This window comes from Abramis brama (genome assembly GCF_963993115.1).
Source record: "Abramis brama genome assembly, chromosome: 23".
NCBI lineage: Eukaryota > Metazoa > Chordata > Actinopteri > Cypriniformes > Leuciscidae > Abramis > Abramis brama.
Genome location: NC_139985.1, coordinates 13,132,464 through 13,144,959, shown reverse-complemented (window position 1 = coordinate 13,144,959; position 12,496 = coordinate 13,132,464). Strand labels below are relative to the sequence as shown.

At 37.5% G+C, this 12,496-nt stretch overlaps 1 protein-coding gene across 4 annotated transcripts; it reads right to left on the bottom strand.

Moving 5' to 3' along the window:
- Nucleotides 1-743: 743 nt before the first annotated feature.
- On the bottom strand, nucleotides 744-11,816 carry mdm4 (MDM4 regulator of p53). Of its 4 annotated transcripts, none has more exons than XM_084101088.1 (11): nucleotides 11,651-11,816; nucleotides 11,025-11,122; nucleotides 8,252-8,326; nucleotides 8,010-8,143; nucleotides 7,499-7,548; nucleotides 6,955-7,019; nucleotides 5,691-5,796; nucleotides 4,325-4,485; nucleotides 3,988-4,161; nucleotides 3,833-3,901; nucleotides 744-2,841 (listed from the first exon to the last, which is right to left on the bottom strand). In XM_084101088.1, the coding sequence occupies exons 2-11, from the start codon at nucleotides 11,106-11,108 to the stop codon at nucleotides 2,278-2,280; spliced, it is 1,482 nt and encodes a 493-aa protein (XP_083957214.1). In that variant the 5' UTR covers nucleotides 11,109-11,122; nucleotides 11,651-11,816; the 3' UTR covers nucleotides 744-2,277. The 4 variants fall into 4 exon arrangements, with proteins under 4 accessions (XP_083957214.1, XP_083957213.1, XP_083957212.1 ...); XM_084101087.1 differs by having other exon boundaries at nucleotides 3,988-4,176; nucleotides 11,460-11,796; XM_084101086.1 differs by having other exon boundaries at nucleotides 3,988-4,176; nucleotides 11,651-11,795.
- Between the last annotated feature and the right edge of the window lie 680 nt (nucleotides 11,817-12,496).

Genomic DNA, 12,496 nt, shown 5'->3' with positions numbered 1-12,496 from the left:
GAAAGGGGAAAAATAATTACAAACAATGAGTTTCTTCTTCATTATGAGATCACAAAGCATGACAAATGCAAAGAAAATGTCAAATTGAAGCTTGAAACGCTGAGGACTCCTAATTGTCTCGTCCTTCTACTAGTGATATGGCAAAGGGCATCGAGCTGATTATGTGTGAACCCCTCAGCGACCAGCTACTGCCAGTTTAACAGATCTAACCTGATGGTAGGCCCATTAAGACAAAGACCTGAGATGGTGAGAGAATAGAGGTGTGATTAGAGGAAGAACCCAATTATCCTTCAGCATGAAGACTCACCCCTTGAGACACTTTCGTTATTGATTTCCAGTTACATCACTGCTTCACATCAGACACACAAATTCACCTCAGAATTTGACCAACATTTCAATGTCCAGAATACGCATCATGAACAAACTGGATTTTATGTTTGTAAAAATAAACAATTTAAATGGGTTATGCAAAAGCTCCAAAGGCCAACCTCAAAAGGCAGCAGAGCATTATGTTAGCCTCCCAAAGATTTTCTAAATGATTCTTAAGAAACTGAAAGACTGTTACTGCCTCCTTGTGGTAGAAGTAAAAAAAAACGTACTTTTTTTTTATTATTTGGTAACAGATGTATAGTATAGGTTGCATAACAAATACAGTCACATCTATTTATGCTCTGAAATGCATGGTTGTAGTCAAAATAAAAATACAGCAATGAGGAGTAAAATGAACCAGAGCATCCTTTCCATTGGTTTGATTGTTTATTTTACATTTTAAAAACAACAACAAAAAAAATGACTGCTTGGAAAACAAACAAACAAAAACTTCATTTATAACATTGGCTTAGGATGAACTTGTTTTAGGTTCCATATTATGAGGCATAATGGCAGTGAAATAGCAGTGTTTGTACCACACAAGAAAGTTCAGGTAAATTTGGATGGGATTGTAATACAGCCTCCACATCCTCAAAAGGTAAATAACACAGCATTAATTAGAAATAAGCAAAGCTAGTCCCATGCCTTTACTGCATGTGAAAAGCTATTTCGCCCTCTGGTGGCTGAGGACAACAGAAGTCCTTTTCAAAGAGTCCTTTATGGCTGCACTTACATAATACACAACAGAGACCGAATCCACTTTGTTACGGGAAACAACGCATTACTAAGAAAAGCAGAGGACAACAACCCTAAATTCCCACATAACAGAAGTGCTCTGGAAAATTTCACAGCCGACAATACAGATGACCTTTCTGCAAAATAAAGCACTAAAAGTATGGCAGACATTGCTTTCAAAACACTTTTTTTGTCCCATAAACATCATCTCACCTGGCAGCTCTGTGGAAAATAAGAAATCATTCCACTAATAAATGTTCCTTAACCTTCATAAAAGAAGAACACTTGTGTGTGTGTGTGTGTGTGTGTGGATGACAGGAAAACTGAATTAGAAGGACAGGCAGAGGGTTAAACAGATAGAGCACAAATAGTCCTCAATCATACATCATATCTGTTCAGGTATAGAATAAAAAAACAAAACAAACAAACAATGGAACAAGAAGGAGCCGAGCATTATAAGCATCCAAAGGGTTTGGAAGGAAAAACCGTGGTCATTGGTCTAATTACACTTTTCTACATCCAAAGGAGTTTTAATACCTCACAATCTGTAATATAATTGGTTCTTCTCATAGCACAGGAATGACTTTGAACTGTTGACTGGTCATTCTAGATGCCATTTACAAAAACTAAAGTTTATAAATAAATAAATATTTCCATTTAATCTGTTTCAAGCACCCATCCAAAGAAAAAAACTTTCACCAGGTCAACTTAAGTGATGCTTTAGTTAAGTGCCAGAAATCCGCAAGAAAATCTTCTAAAATAAAGTAAAAACCAAAGTTGGTCAAGTACATTGAAAGGCGTTTTAAATGTGCTATTACAAACTGAGTGGACTGTACAGAGGTTAGGATTTTAATTATGCATATCTTCACAATAAGGCAGTAGCATATTGTGGTGGCAAACTGTCTTTAGCCAAGTTACGCTAACAAAACAACGGCGAACTATCAATACGAGGCCAGTTTCTTTAAGTTACATTCTGTACATTATTTATACTCAATTTGTACTTTACAATAAAATTATTATAGATACATTGTACTATTTTCATTTCAGCCCAGCAACTGTTTGTCAATTTTCCTGCCTCCTTGCGTATATACTGTGTATATAAACATTTTTTTAAGTCCATCAAGTAGCAAGCGAGTGCGTGTTTAATACATGCGTGCCTTTTAGATGTTTCGGTCATGCTATGAAGGTTTTGATGACCTTCTGTATAACCTGGCCACAGCCAGGGCAAGGAGCATGAAATTTGTGCAGCTTGCGGGCACAGGGAAAACAGGTGATAAGGTGAGCTGTGCGGCCATGGATGATATTGCCGTTTCGCGGCCGCACTCGGCACAGCTTGCAGGGTTCTAGCAAGGCCTCGGGTTGGCATTCTGTCTCCATGTCCAGCGTGTCCTGGCTGTCACCCTCTGAGCTCTCCTGTAAGTGGGGGTGAAGCTGGGAAGGACCCTTTCCTTTTGACGACGAAGCGGATGATGGGGGGATGTTTCTAGAGACGTGGTGCGAGGGGAGGACGACAGGGTCAGACACAGTCCTAAGGCAGTCAGGCATGTCGATTCCATCATCCTCCTCGTCTTCCTCCCTCTCAGGACGTGAACTGCAGGCGGGGATGTCTGGAACAGAGATGGAGTGTACGAGACGAGGACAATCCTTGTACCAGTCTTTCCGCAGAGCCCAGCAGCGCATGCAGTACCGTTGAAGAGGGGTGTTAAATTTGCGGCACTCTGAGCACTGCCAAGCATCCTGTCAGAAGATAAGGTCATTTGAATAAGTTGTGCCTTTTATCCATGTATAACTATTTTACAAAATAATAATAAAAAAATAGAAACATGATCAACTTAAATACAATCAAACAATATTTTTAATACACCCTATGATTCTTAATTTTTTTTCATTATTCTCTACCATTCCTAATTTTGGGGTCTACAAGATTTTATTCAACAAGGATGCATTAAATTGACCAAGAATTTGAATTTCAAATAAATGCTGCTTTAAATAAATCCTGAAAGAACATTTATCACTGTATTCACAAAAATATTAAGCAGCACAACTGTTTTTCAACATTGATAATAAAAAGAAATGTTTTTTTTGAGCCCCAAATCAGCATTTAAAGGAACAAGGTATACATACTGGGAACTATATTCTCAGAAGGCGAAGCACTGCTACTTCTGCGGAGCAGTGCTTCGCCTTCTGAGAATATAGTTCCCAGTATGTATACGGTTAGAAGATGGCTGTGTCTCATGTGACCTTGTTATTTGTACACGCTGTGACTATACAAATCACAACATGTAAATAGGAAAATGTTGGCGTTATTTTGTCACTTATTGGGAGCAGTATGCTAGCTGGAGCCGTTTACCTCCAGTCTTTGTGCTAAGCTAGGCTAGCGGGGGGTGCGTCAGACAGAGTTACGGCACGCACGGAGATGAAAAGGGTATGTATGGACTTAACTAACTCTGGGGTATACGGTGAATAAGCTAAAGTCCCAAAAAGTCGGCGTGTTCGTTTAAGATAATTTCTGAAGGAATATACTGAAGACTGAAGTAATGATGCTGAAAATTTAGCTTTGCAATCACAAAAATAAATATTAAATAACATTTCACAATATTACTGTTTTACTGTATTTTATCACATAAATGCAGCCTTGACGAGAGTAAAATATTAATAAAAACAAAACGAAAAACAATGATCACTAATATAGAGCACAATTTTCCTGATGATTTCCTGATATGTCTACCTGTGTGGAGATTTCAGTATCAGTGTCATCACTTAAACATTGAGAGTCATCATCCTGTTCTTCTTGCATCTGAAAGTGCATTTTAAGCAGCTGGTTATGATGAGTCCATCATCTTAAAACAATAGTCAAAAAAAAAAAAAAGCAAGTAACATTACCTTCCTGTCATCTTTATTGTCTTTCCTGGTCTCCTCTTCTTCAGGTGGGGACTCTGCATCACTTCCCTGCTCAAGCACCGCCTCCTTCATCTCCACACTCACTTGCTCGCTTTCTGCCTCATTTAGGAACCAAAGATCATCTGTGGTGTCAGAAACGATGGCCGTGTCCTCATCCTGTACAGGAGAGAGCTGTTCCCTCAGTCTAGTTGTGTGACAGTCTCACTACATTGACTTGAATACAATAAGACTATAGAGTAATTTTTTTTTTTTTAAAGCTCTTCTTCATGAATAAGAAAATAGCCATATGAATTATTTTCTGGGGAGCTTGACCTCTTACTTGATTGGTGTGAATATCAGTCGAGCCATTGCTTCGGCGAGTGTAATTACTTCGCAGATTACCCAGAAACCACCAGGGCAACCCAGAAAGGTCCCACTCTTCCAGAGTCACGTCCAGCTTTGGCCGTTTGCAAGCAGATCTGGGTAAGTCGTCTGAGGAGTCTGTCAGGATAGATAGGTGTCTGATCTTTAAAAACATATTACAATTGCAAGTCATGTTAGTCTTTACACTGTCTAATGCAAGTGCAGTGTTTGTTTCATGCTGACCTAGGGCTGTGCGATATGCCGATTTTTGATCGTGGACGATTAAAATGTCCCTACGATCTGCTTTTGAAGAAATCTCGTAGTATCGTGCATTCTATCAGTTGCTGTTCTGGTGCCTCTGTCCCAACAACATACTGAACATGCGACGTATATTCACATAAAATGTTAACGCAGCGGAACAGGACACTGCAGTTCACAAAAGTTCATAATTTGCATGTGCTTTAATGCCTTTAATTCGCGTGCTGATGCGCTGTTCTAACATGTGCGTTTTACAGCGTGTACATGTGAAGCTCACATGCACTAAGTTAAAAGCCTGTCTACCAGCGCCTGGATACTGGACTAAGTTATCTTTCGAGTCTTATTGTGCTAATACTGTTAAATACACACAAGGTTTACATAAACAAAGTCGGTTATGTCTAAAGTGAAAGCAAACTTGAGAAAATTGAGAGAAAATCTGCTTGTCAAATGCGTGTATATTAGACGCATCGCTCGCAACTCTTAAAGAGACAGTAGCAATAGTAAACACGCTGCCGCTGCTCTAATGTTGTTCCAAACCTGTATTAATTTCCTTCTAATATTTTCAAATATTTTTCCCTTTAATGTTAATAAAACAACAAAATGCAAAGAGAAAATCACTCACTGCTCTTGACTGATAACGTTTAATAGTAGCTTTAATAAGTATCAATGTATAATTTATACAGTGAAGTCTAAGTTTTGTTTTATTTTCATATTTGTTCATTTAATTACTTTCTTCAATGCTACTGTTAAATACACCTACTGTAGCTGAAAACATAAAGCACTGTTTATTTAATTTGTATATTAAGTTGTGTATGTGTAATGTGTATCTTTGATCTTAATATTTAATAACAAAGAAAATAATGACAATTTTTTTATCTTCGCCCCTGTCTGCCATTCTTTTTTATTTTATATTTTGTTACCTAAGGCTTTGTTTTTAAAATATGGACATTAGTTTGGCTGTAATGCTCAGTCACAAAATAGTAAAACCAACATAAAAAAGAATCGTGATAAAATCGTGAATCGTGATTTTCCTGAAAAAAATCGTGATATGATATTTTTGCCATATCGCCCACCCCTCTGCTGACCTTCATCAGGATCGCGTGGCCTGCGCTGTGAGCAGCTCTGTGTTGCGCCAGTGCTGGTACTGCCAACAATGAGAGCCTGTCCAGAGCTAATCGACCCACTGGACACCTATACAGTAAGGAAAAAGCCGGATCAGCACATAGTAATGGCATGACACTCGGTAGGACGGCAGTTCCTTCACAGCAGGTGCCCGTGGTGTGGCGACAAAAGGCCACGTCCTCACAAGTAGAGGGAAGGGGAAAATAATAGGAACTTTCTAAAAAAAGATATTAAACACCATTGCTGCTGTATTGTTTTGTAATGTAAATTGCAAATGGAGTGGCAGCAAGCAAACAAACAGACATCTGGTACTTAAATAATATCACACCACTAATACTTAATATCGGATGGAAAAAAGCCAATCCAAAATCATAACACCTTTTAAAGTTCATATTATTAGCATAAATCACATTTCTATTTAAAGTCCTGTGAATAGCACAAATGCATGACGATACCAGTGACCTCATCCCAGACTGCTATTCCCAACCCCACCTAACTTCATTCTGCCAACACACAACCGTAAGGTGTTAAATGTGGATGGGTGTATGATGGGTGTATGAGGGGTGAAGAGGGCCAGTGAACTGAGAAGGAAGCTGCAGTCCTTCCGAAAGAAGCAGCGACGCAGAGAAGGAAACTCTGAGCGACAAACAGAGACAGGTACTCTGTCCCCCAGCAGCCAGGCCCATGCTGGTGGCTTCTCCAGAAGGACCACCAGGCCAGGCCGGCAGTGGGGAAGTACAGAGACGGTGCCACTCTGTACAGATACGACTGGTGGAGACAGCTGCCGCCTTCCCCTTCATGGCAAACAGGCTATTGATCATGATGCAATTCTCCACACAAAAATGCATTGTAGCAAAACTTTGAGCAACTACAATGGAAAGAAAGGATGTGAAAGTTTGGGGAGACAATCACTACATTTAAGTAACTGGTTGATAAGAACGTAATTAAAAAAGGGGAAAAGCTAACAACAAATGTATAAAATGGTCGCTGTGAGTACTGTATGTTGAAATAAAGCAATCACTTGATAAACTGAATCATATTTAAAAGCAAAAGAAAAATACATTTCGTTACCCAAAATGCCCTGTACAATGCACTTTTATCAGCCTTAACAAAATGAATCAAATTACATATATCACGAAAGGATTACATTTGATTTTCTGATCAATTGTTTGCCATGAAGAGGAGTAACGGACACTGTTTCTCCTGTGCACCATGCTGTAGTTTTACCTGACCAGGATCTTCACTTGGAGACTCATTAGAATCCTTGCCGACAGAAAGATTCTTTGCAGCATCTGTATTTCAAATAAGACATAGTAACAAAACAAAACAAAAGAAAAAAAAACGCCCTTTATTCACCAAGCACACGTCAATCACACTTGGCCCAGACGTAATGCCTCAATCAGTGGTGAAAAATGCAATACTGTTGCAGAAAGTTTTGCACTGTTTTTTTATTATTTTATTTAACTTTTTTTTTTTTAAATCAAGTTTCTTAAGTTCCTGTATGAAGATTGCACAGTACACTAACCTGATAATACAATGACAAAGTTGAAACCATAAATAAACAAGTTTTTACATACCTACTGTAGCATAAACATCACATTCAGACATACAAACACACACACACACACACCTCAAAATGAAAGGTGGGGCTAATCAAAATGAGAGAAAGCAAGTGAGTGAAAGTGCTAAAAGACAGAGTGACATGTCAGAGAGACATTTTTTTACTACAGATCATTCAAAATAAATTCAACAACAAGAAGGATGGACTTACCCGAATTATTCAAAATAAACAAATTCCTCTTCAACATCTCATACACAGGGCTACAAAAGGCAGAAAAGAAAGACGTAAACACCTAAAATATGTTGATTTCTCTAAATAACACAAAAGTTAAGAGATGGGGTGATGCATCGGCCAAAGCAATTAATCAGCTGGTATGTGTGGTATATCTAAGTTTTCAGAGTTGGTTGTTAAAGTTCACCCACACAGGAAAAAAACCCCAGACATTTCTCAAAACATAAACGTTTATGATCCATCCACATTAGAAAAAAATCATACAGGTTTGGATCAACATCAGGGCGAGTAAATAGTGACTTAATTAAAGGTGCAGTAAGCAATTTCTAAGAAGCACTGTTGAAAGTGGATAGGCCCGAGCACCAAACAATATAACAAATTTATACCTAGATATCGTCAGCCATCAATGTCACCAGCTGACTTGAATGAGAGAGAGCCGACTCTATTTTCTCTTCCTTTTAAATCTCCTTATTGGTAGCTATGAGCTCACCTGGGGTTCTTAACGGAAAAGCTCCCCACTTCCAGTAGCTCTCCGAGTGGGTCATCTTGACAGTGGACGATGTGTTGTCTCTGTTTGTCATACAACTGCTTCATCATGATGTACTGACCCAGGTAGTGCATGACCTAATAAACAACACTGCCATTATTAAATATACCTTATCAGGCAGTTCAAACTCTTAATGTCTACAGCATTTGTCAATCCGCATAGGTCACTTCATACACACTCCTCACCTCCTTCAGAGTAAACACCTCCTCCCGAGCACCTGCTACTCTCAGGATCTGCAGTAGAGGAGCTCTGGGGTGGACCTGTGGGGGGGAAGCCATATGTTTAACCCTATGAGAAGCCTACTGTATCATACTTGATTCATGAATTTCTAAGGCCTCTACATTATCAACATTATCAAATCTTTGCTGAAAAACCTGTTGCATACAATCTACTACATGCCCTCTGATTGAGAGTTCCGTCTTTTTAGTAAGTAAAAGGTCTTTTATAGTATAATTGTAAGAATGTGGCTGTGGTACATATGTCTTTTTGCTGTGAAATCTTTAATAAGCTTCATTAAGTAAACAACTTTTATGTTGTTAGTAATATTTCAAGTACTGGACTGCAGCAATTTAGGTTTACTGATAACACTTTACAATTAAGTTTCATTTGTTAATATTAGTTAACCATATTAGTTAGCATGAACTAGAGTCCGACCGATAAAGGATTTTTAAGGCCGATACCGATACAAATATTTGGTGATTTAAAAATCCGATATATCGGCCGATAAATATATTTTTTAAAAATCCAGAAACGCGTAACAAAACATGAACAGATTTCCCTAACATTAGTTATTTGTCGTTATTTAAAAGGAGCTGTATGTAAGAAATGTATTTCAATTAATCATAAAATGGCCCTGATATGTCACTAGACATTAAGAAATCATGTTCATTTCAAATACTTATATCACTGACAACAGTAGTCCGGCCAGGATATTGTCATTTAAAAAGTGAAGTTGCAGCCCTCAACTGATGTTGATGTTGTCATCTTGTGTTTTGGCCTGAAGCCCCACCCTCCACCTATCTACCAATCACGAAGTCAGTAGTGTTTCGGCATCCGGGTTGCCAGCTCTGCTCTAGTTACCACAGCTGCAGCTCCTTGTAGCAGCCTACCTTCCTGCTGGATCCTGCAGCATATCTGGCAACCTCGAGTCAGGGGGGAGGGGGAGGGGATACACCGCTCTACAAGTAATTTGAAAGTGATTGCAGTACCAGTTTTGGCCACAATCTTACATACAGCTCCTTTAAGAGTCCTCAGCCTTACTAAAATAATATGATAATGCAGTTTAAAAAATAAACTTGTTTATTTTATTGTCACAACAGAACAGAATATATTAAAGTTCTGATAAATATAATGTATAAAAATACAAACTTAAGATATGAAACTTAAAGTCCTTTGAACAAAAAAAAGTAAACTATTATTATTAATATTGACAGTAATAATTCAATTATGTAATAATGTGTGTGTGTGTGAAGAACTGATAAGATTGTAAATGTGTACCTTGAAATGCAATGTAAGTCGCTTTTGATAAAAGCGTCTGCCAAATGTCAATGTTATAAGTTACCTTATAATTACAATGTCAACTTGCTTATCCCTTTACCTGCACTCTTTTAATTCTATCCATCTATTCCATCAAGCTACAACAAACCATTTTCAATCATCATTTGCTGCCTGCCTTCTAAAATCTACTACTTAGTGATGCACTAAATACATTATGTGACTCGTTAATGCTGCGGCTAAACGAAGTCAGCAACGCACACTTGGATTTCACACACGTGTAAAAGAAAAGCTAACTTTTATGCACAGGCTATGTTTGATACTTTTTCTCTATGTCTAAATGTTCACTCCTCGTGTGCCTAACTTACATTTTACAATGCAGAGACTGGAACTACAGATATGCTAGTTATAAATACAGTAATCATTACTTTATTTAGGCAGAATAAGTTCGTTGTGATTTCCAAGCTCATTGATGTTAGCGATCTTCCTTGTAGAGTGCCCTCTGGTGGACAAACTATGCAGCGCCAACACTCTTAACATGGTTGAAGGGTGTTTCATCCACTTTTATTTTTTAAATATTCATTTATCGGCCATTATAACTGCCGATACCGATAGTTTGGAAAATGCCTAATATCGGCCGATAATATCGGCCCGCCGATATATCGGTCGGGCTCTATTAATTAATGCATTAACTAACATGAACTAAAAATGAGCAATATTTTTACAGCATTTGTTGACCTTTGTTACTGTTAGTTAATACAGATGTTCATGTTAGTTCGCAGTGCATTAATTTAAACAGATGGAACTTTTGATCTTAAAAATGTATTAGTAAATGCTGAGTCTAACATTAAGATTAATAAATGCTGTAGAATTATTGCTCATTCTTAGTTCATTAACAAATGAAACCTTATTGTAAGGTGTTACTGGTTTAATATCTATACATCCTTTTTTAGAAAAATCATGTTAAAATGTAATTGTAAAATACAAATTATAATACAATAGACTTGTAAGATAAATGTATTTGTACATATCTCAATCATCATTGTATTGCATTATATATTTTGCATCCTAGAAATTGAAACAATTTAAATACAATCTTTATAAGATATAGTGTGTGACAACTGCTTATTTATATGCATTTTGTGCAAGTAGCCTGTTATAAAAGTGTCATTGATTTACATACAAGCTCTCAGAATTTCAACTTTTGGCCATAGACATGTATAAGCAATTGCAGCAAATTGTATATTTTTGCACAAGTTGGGCCATATGCGCGCTTTATCATACTATATGAGCCAAAAAAGCATGATGTAGCAAATGTGACAAAACGTAAAACACATTTGCAATCTTTTTTTTTATATATAAAGATTTTTTTTAATTATCACGTCAAAGGGTTCAATAAACTGTTCTATCTGAAAAAGAAGAATGAGAGTTAATATAGAGTGAATGTGCATATTTGTTGCTCACCTGTGTCCCTTCCCCGGGAAGAGTCCTGCATGAAGAGCTTGACCCCGTCAACTGAGATAACGACGACGATGACAGCGAGGTCATGATTAAATCAATAACTGTGAGGAAAACCATTTATATATTTAAAACAAACAACGCCAACGTCTAATGTATTAATTATACCAACATAGGGCTGTCTATCTAACGTTAGACAACATTTTGGGTATCATAGGTGCATCTTCGTTCAAAACGAGGGTGACATCTCAATAGAAATACATGTACAATACATCCAGTGCACTCAAGCACCTGCTAACAATGTTTAAAAATGAAAATCCCACTGTATTTCCATGAGGGCGTCACAATGTATCTGTCAGCTAACGTTAACGACATAAAACTAACATTTCTGTCATTTCACGCGCATAGAAACACGCTTGAGGTTAAAACGGCGTTACTTACCATTATCCAAGCTCGGGCATGTGGATAATAAGATAAGTTGTGATAGTTGGTTGGATAAGTTTCAATTATCCATTCCGTGGCTGAAATGATAATGCTAAGCTAACGTGCGCAAGCTATTAGCCCGCGACATTCAGAAGCATAAGAGCCGTTAAGACCTCGCGTGATAGTGCTGGTATTGTACTCACACTCACCGTGTTATCTGTGAACGATTACATGGTTTCCAGATTTTAAAGAATAAGAGTTTGTGCAAAGAAGGGAGAGATGTGAGTTTTTTTTTTTTTTTTTAAGAACAGTTGAAGTTGACGTGGTGCGTGTCGTCACGGTTGCCAGTGCCAGCAGTTCCCCGTTTCTAAATTCAAAAAGTTATACGTTTTGCCCAGTGGAGGCGCTATAAGGACCCTTGTGTATATTTTACAGCATAGCCCTCACCGGGGCTCATCTTCAGGTTTTTCCTTTAAATGTAATTTTATTTTTTCAGTAGGCCTATATTTGATAATATTCTACTGATGCTTAACCCTTTCATGCATGAATTATGATAACCTCAGTCAGGATTTTTCCCTATGTGTTTTATTGCTCTTAGGACATGAAAAACAAGATTTGAAATGTTGTTGTTTTTGTTTTTTTTACACATATTGTTCAAAGATATTTTCAGATGTCCACTTGAGTGGACAGCATGCATTTATGGTTTAAACTGAAGAGATACTGTATTAAACATAATACAGTAATACCACAGCAAATGTGTGTATTTAACAAACCAATCAATAAAATCATGTGAAAACTATAAAATATATACAAAAAATACAAGTTGAACTTTGTGTATCTTTGATATCAGAACATGAGGACGTGATTCCATCAGAAATACAGCCTGTCAAGGTACAACTGTGGAAACCCAACTCAGATGCTCTCTACTCTCCAGTGTACCAGAATATGAAAATGTACCCTTATTAGCTGATAATTCTGATTATGTTCAAGATGGACACATTTCTAACATAGCTCTCCTCTGAGAAACCTAGTGATCAGCTGCTGTTTTCAAACTC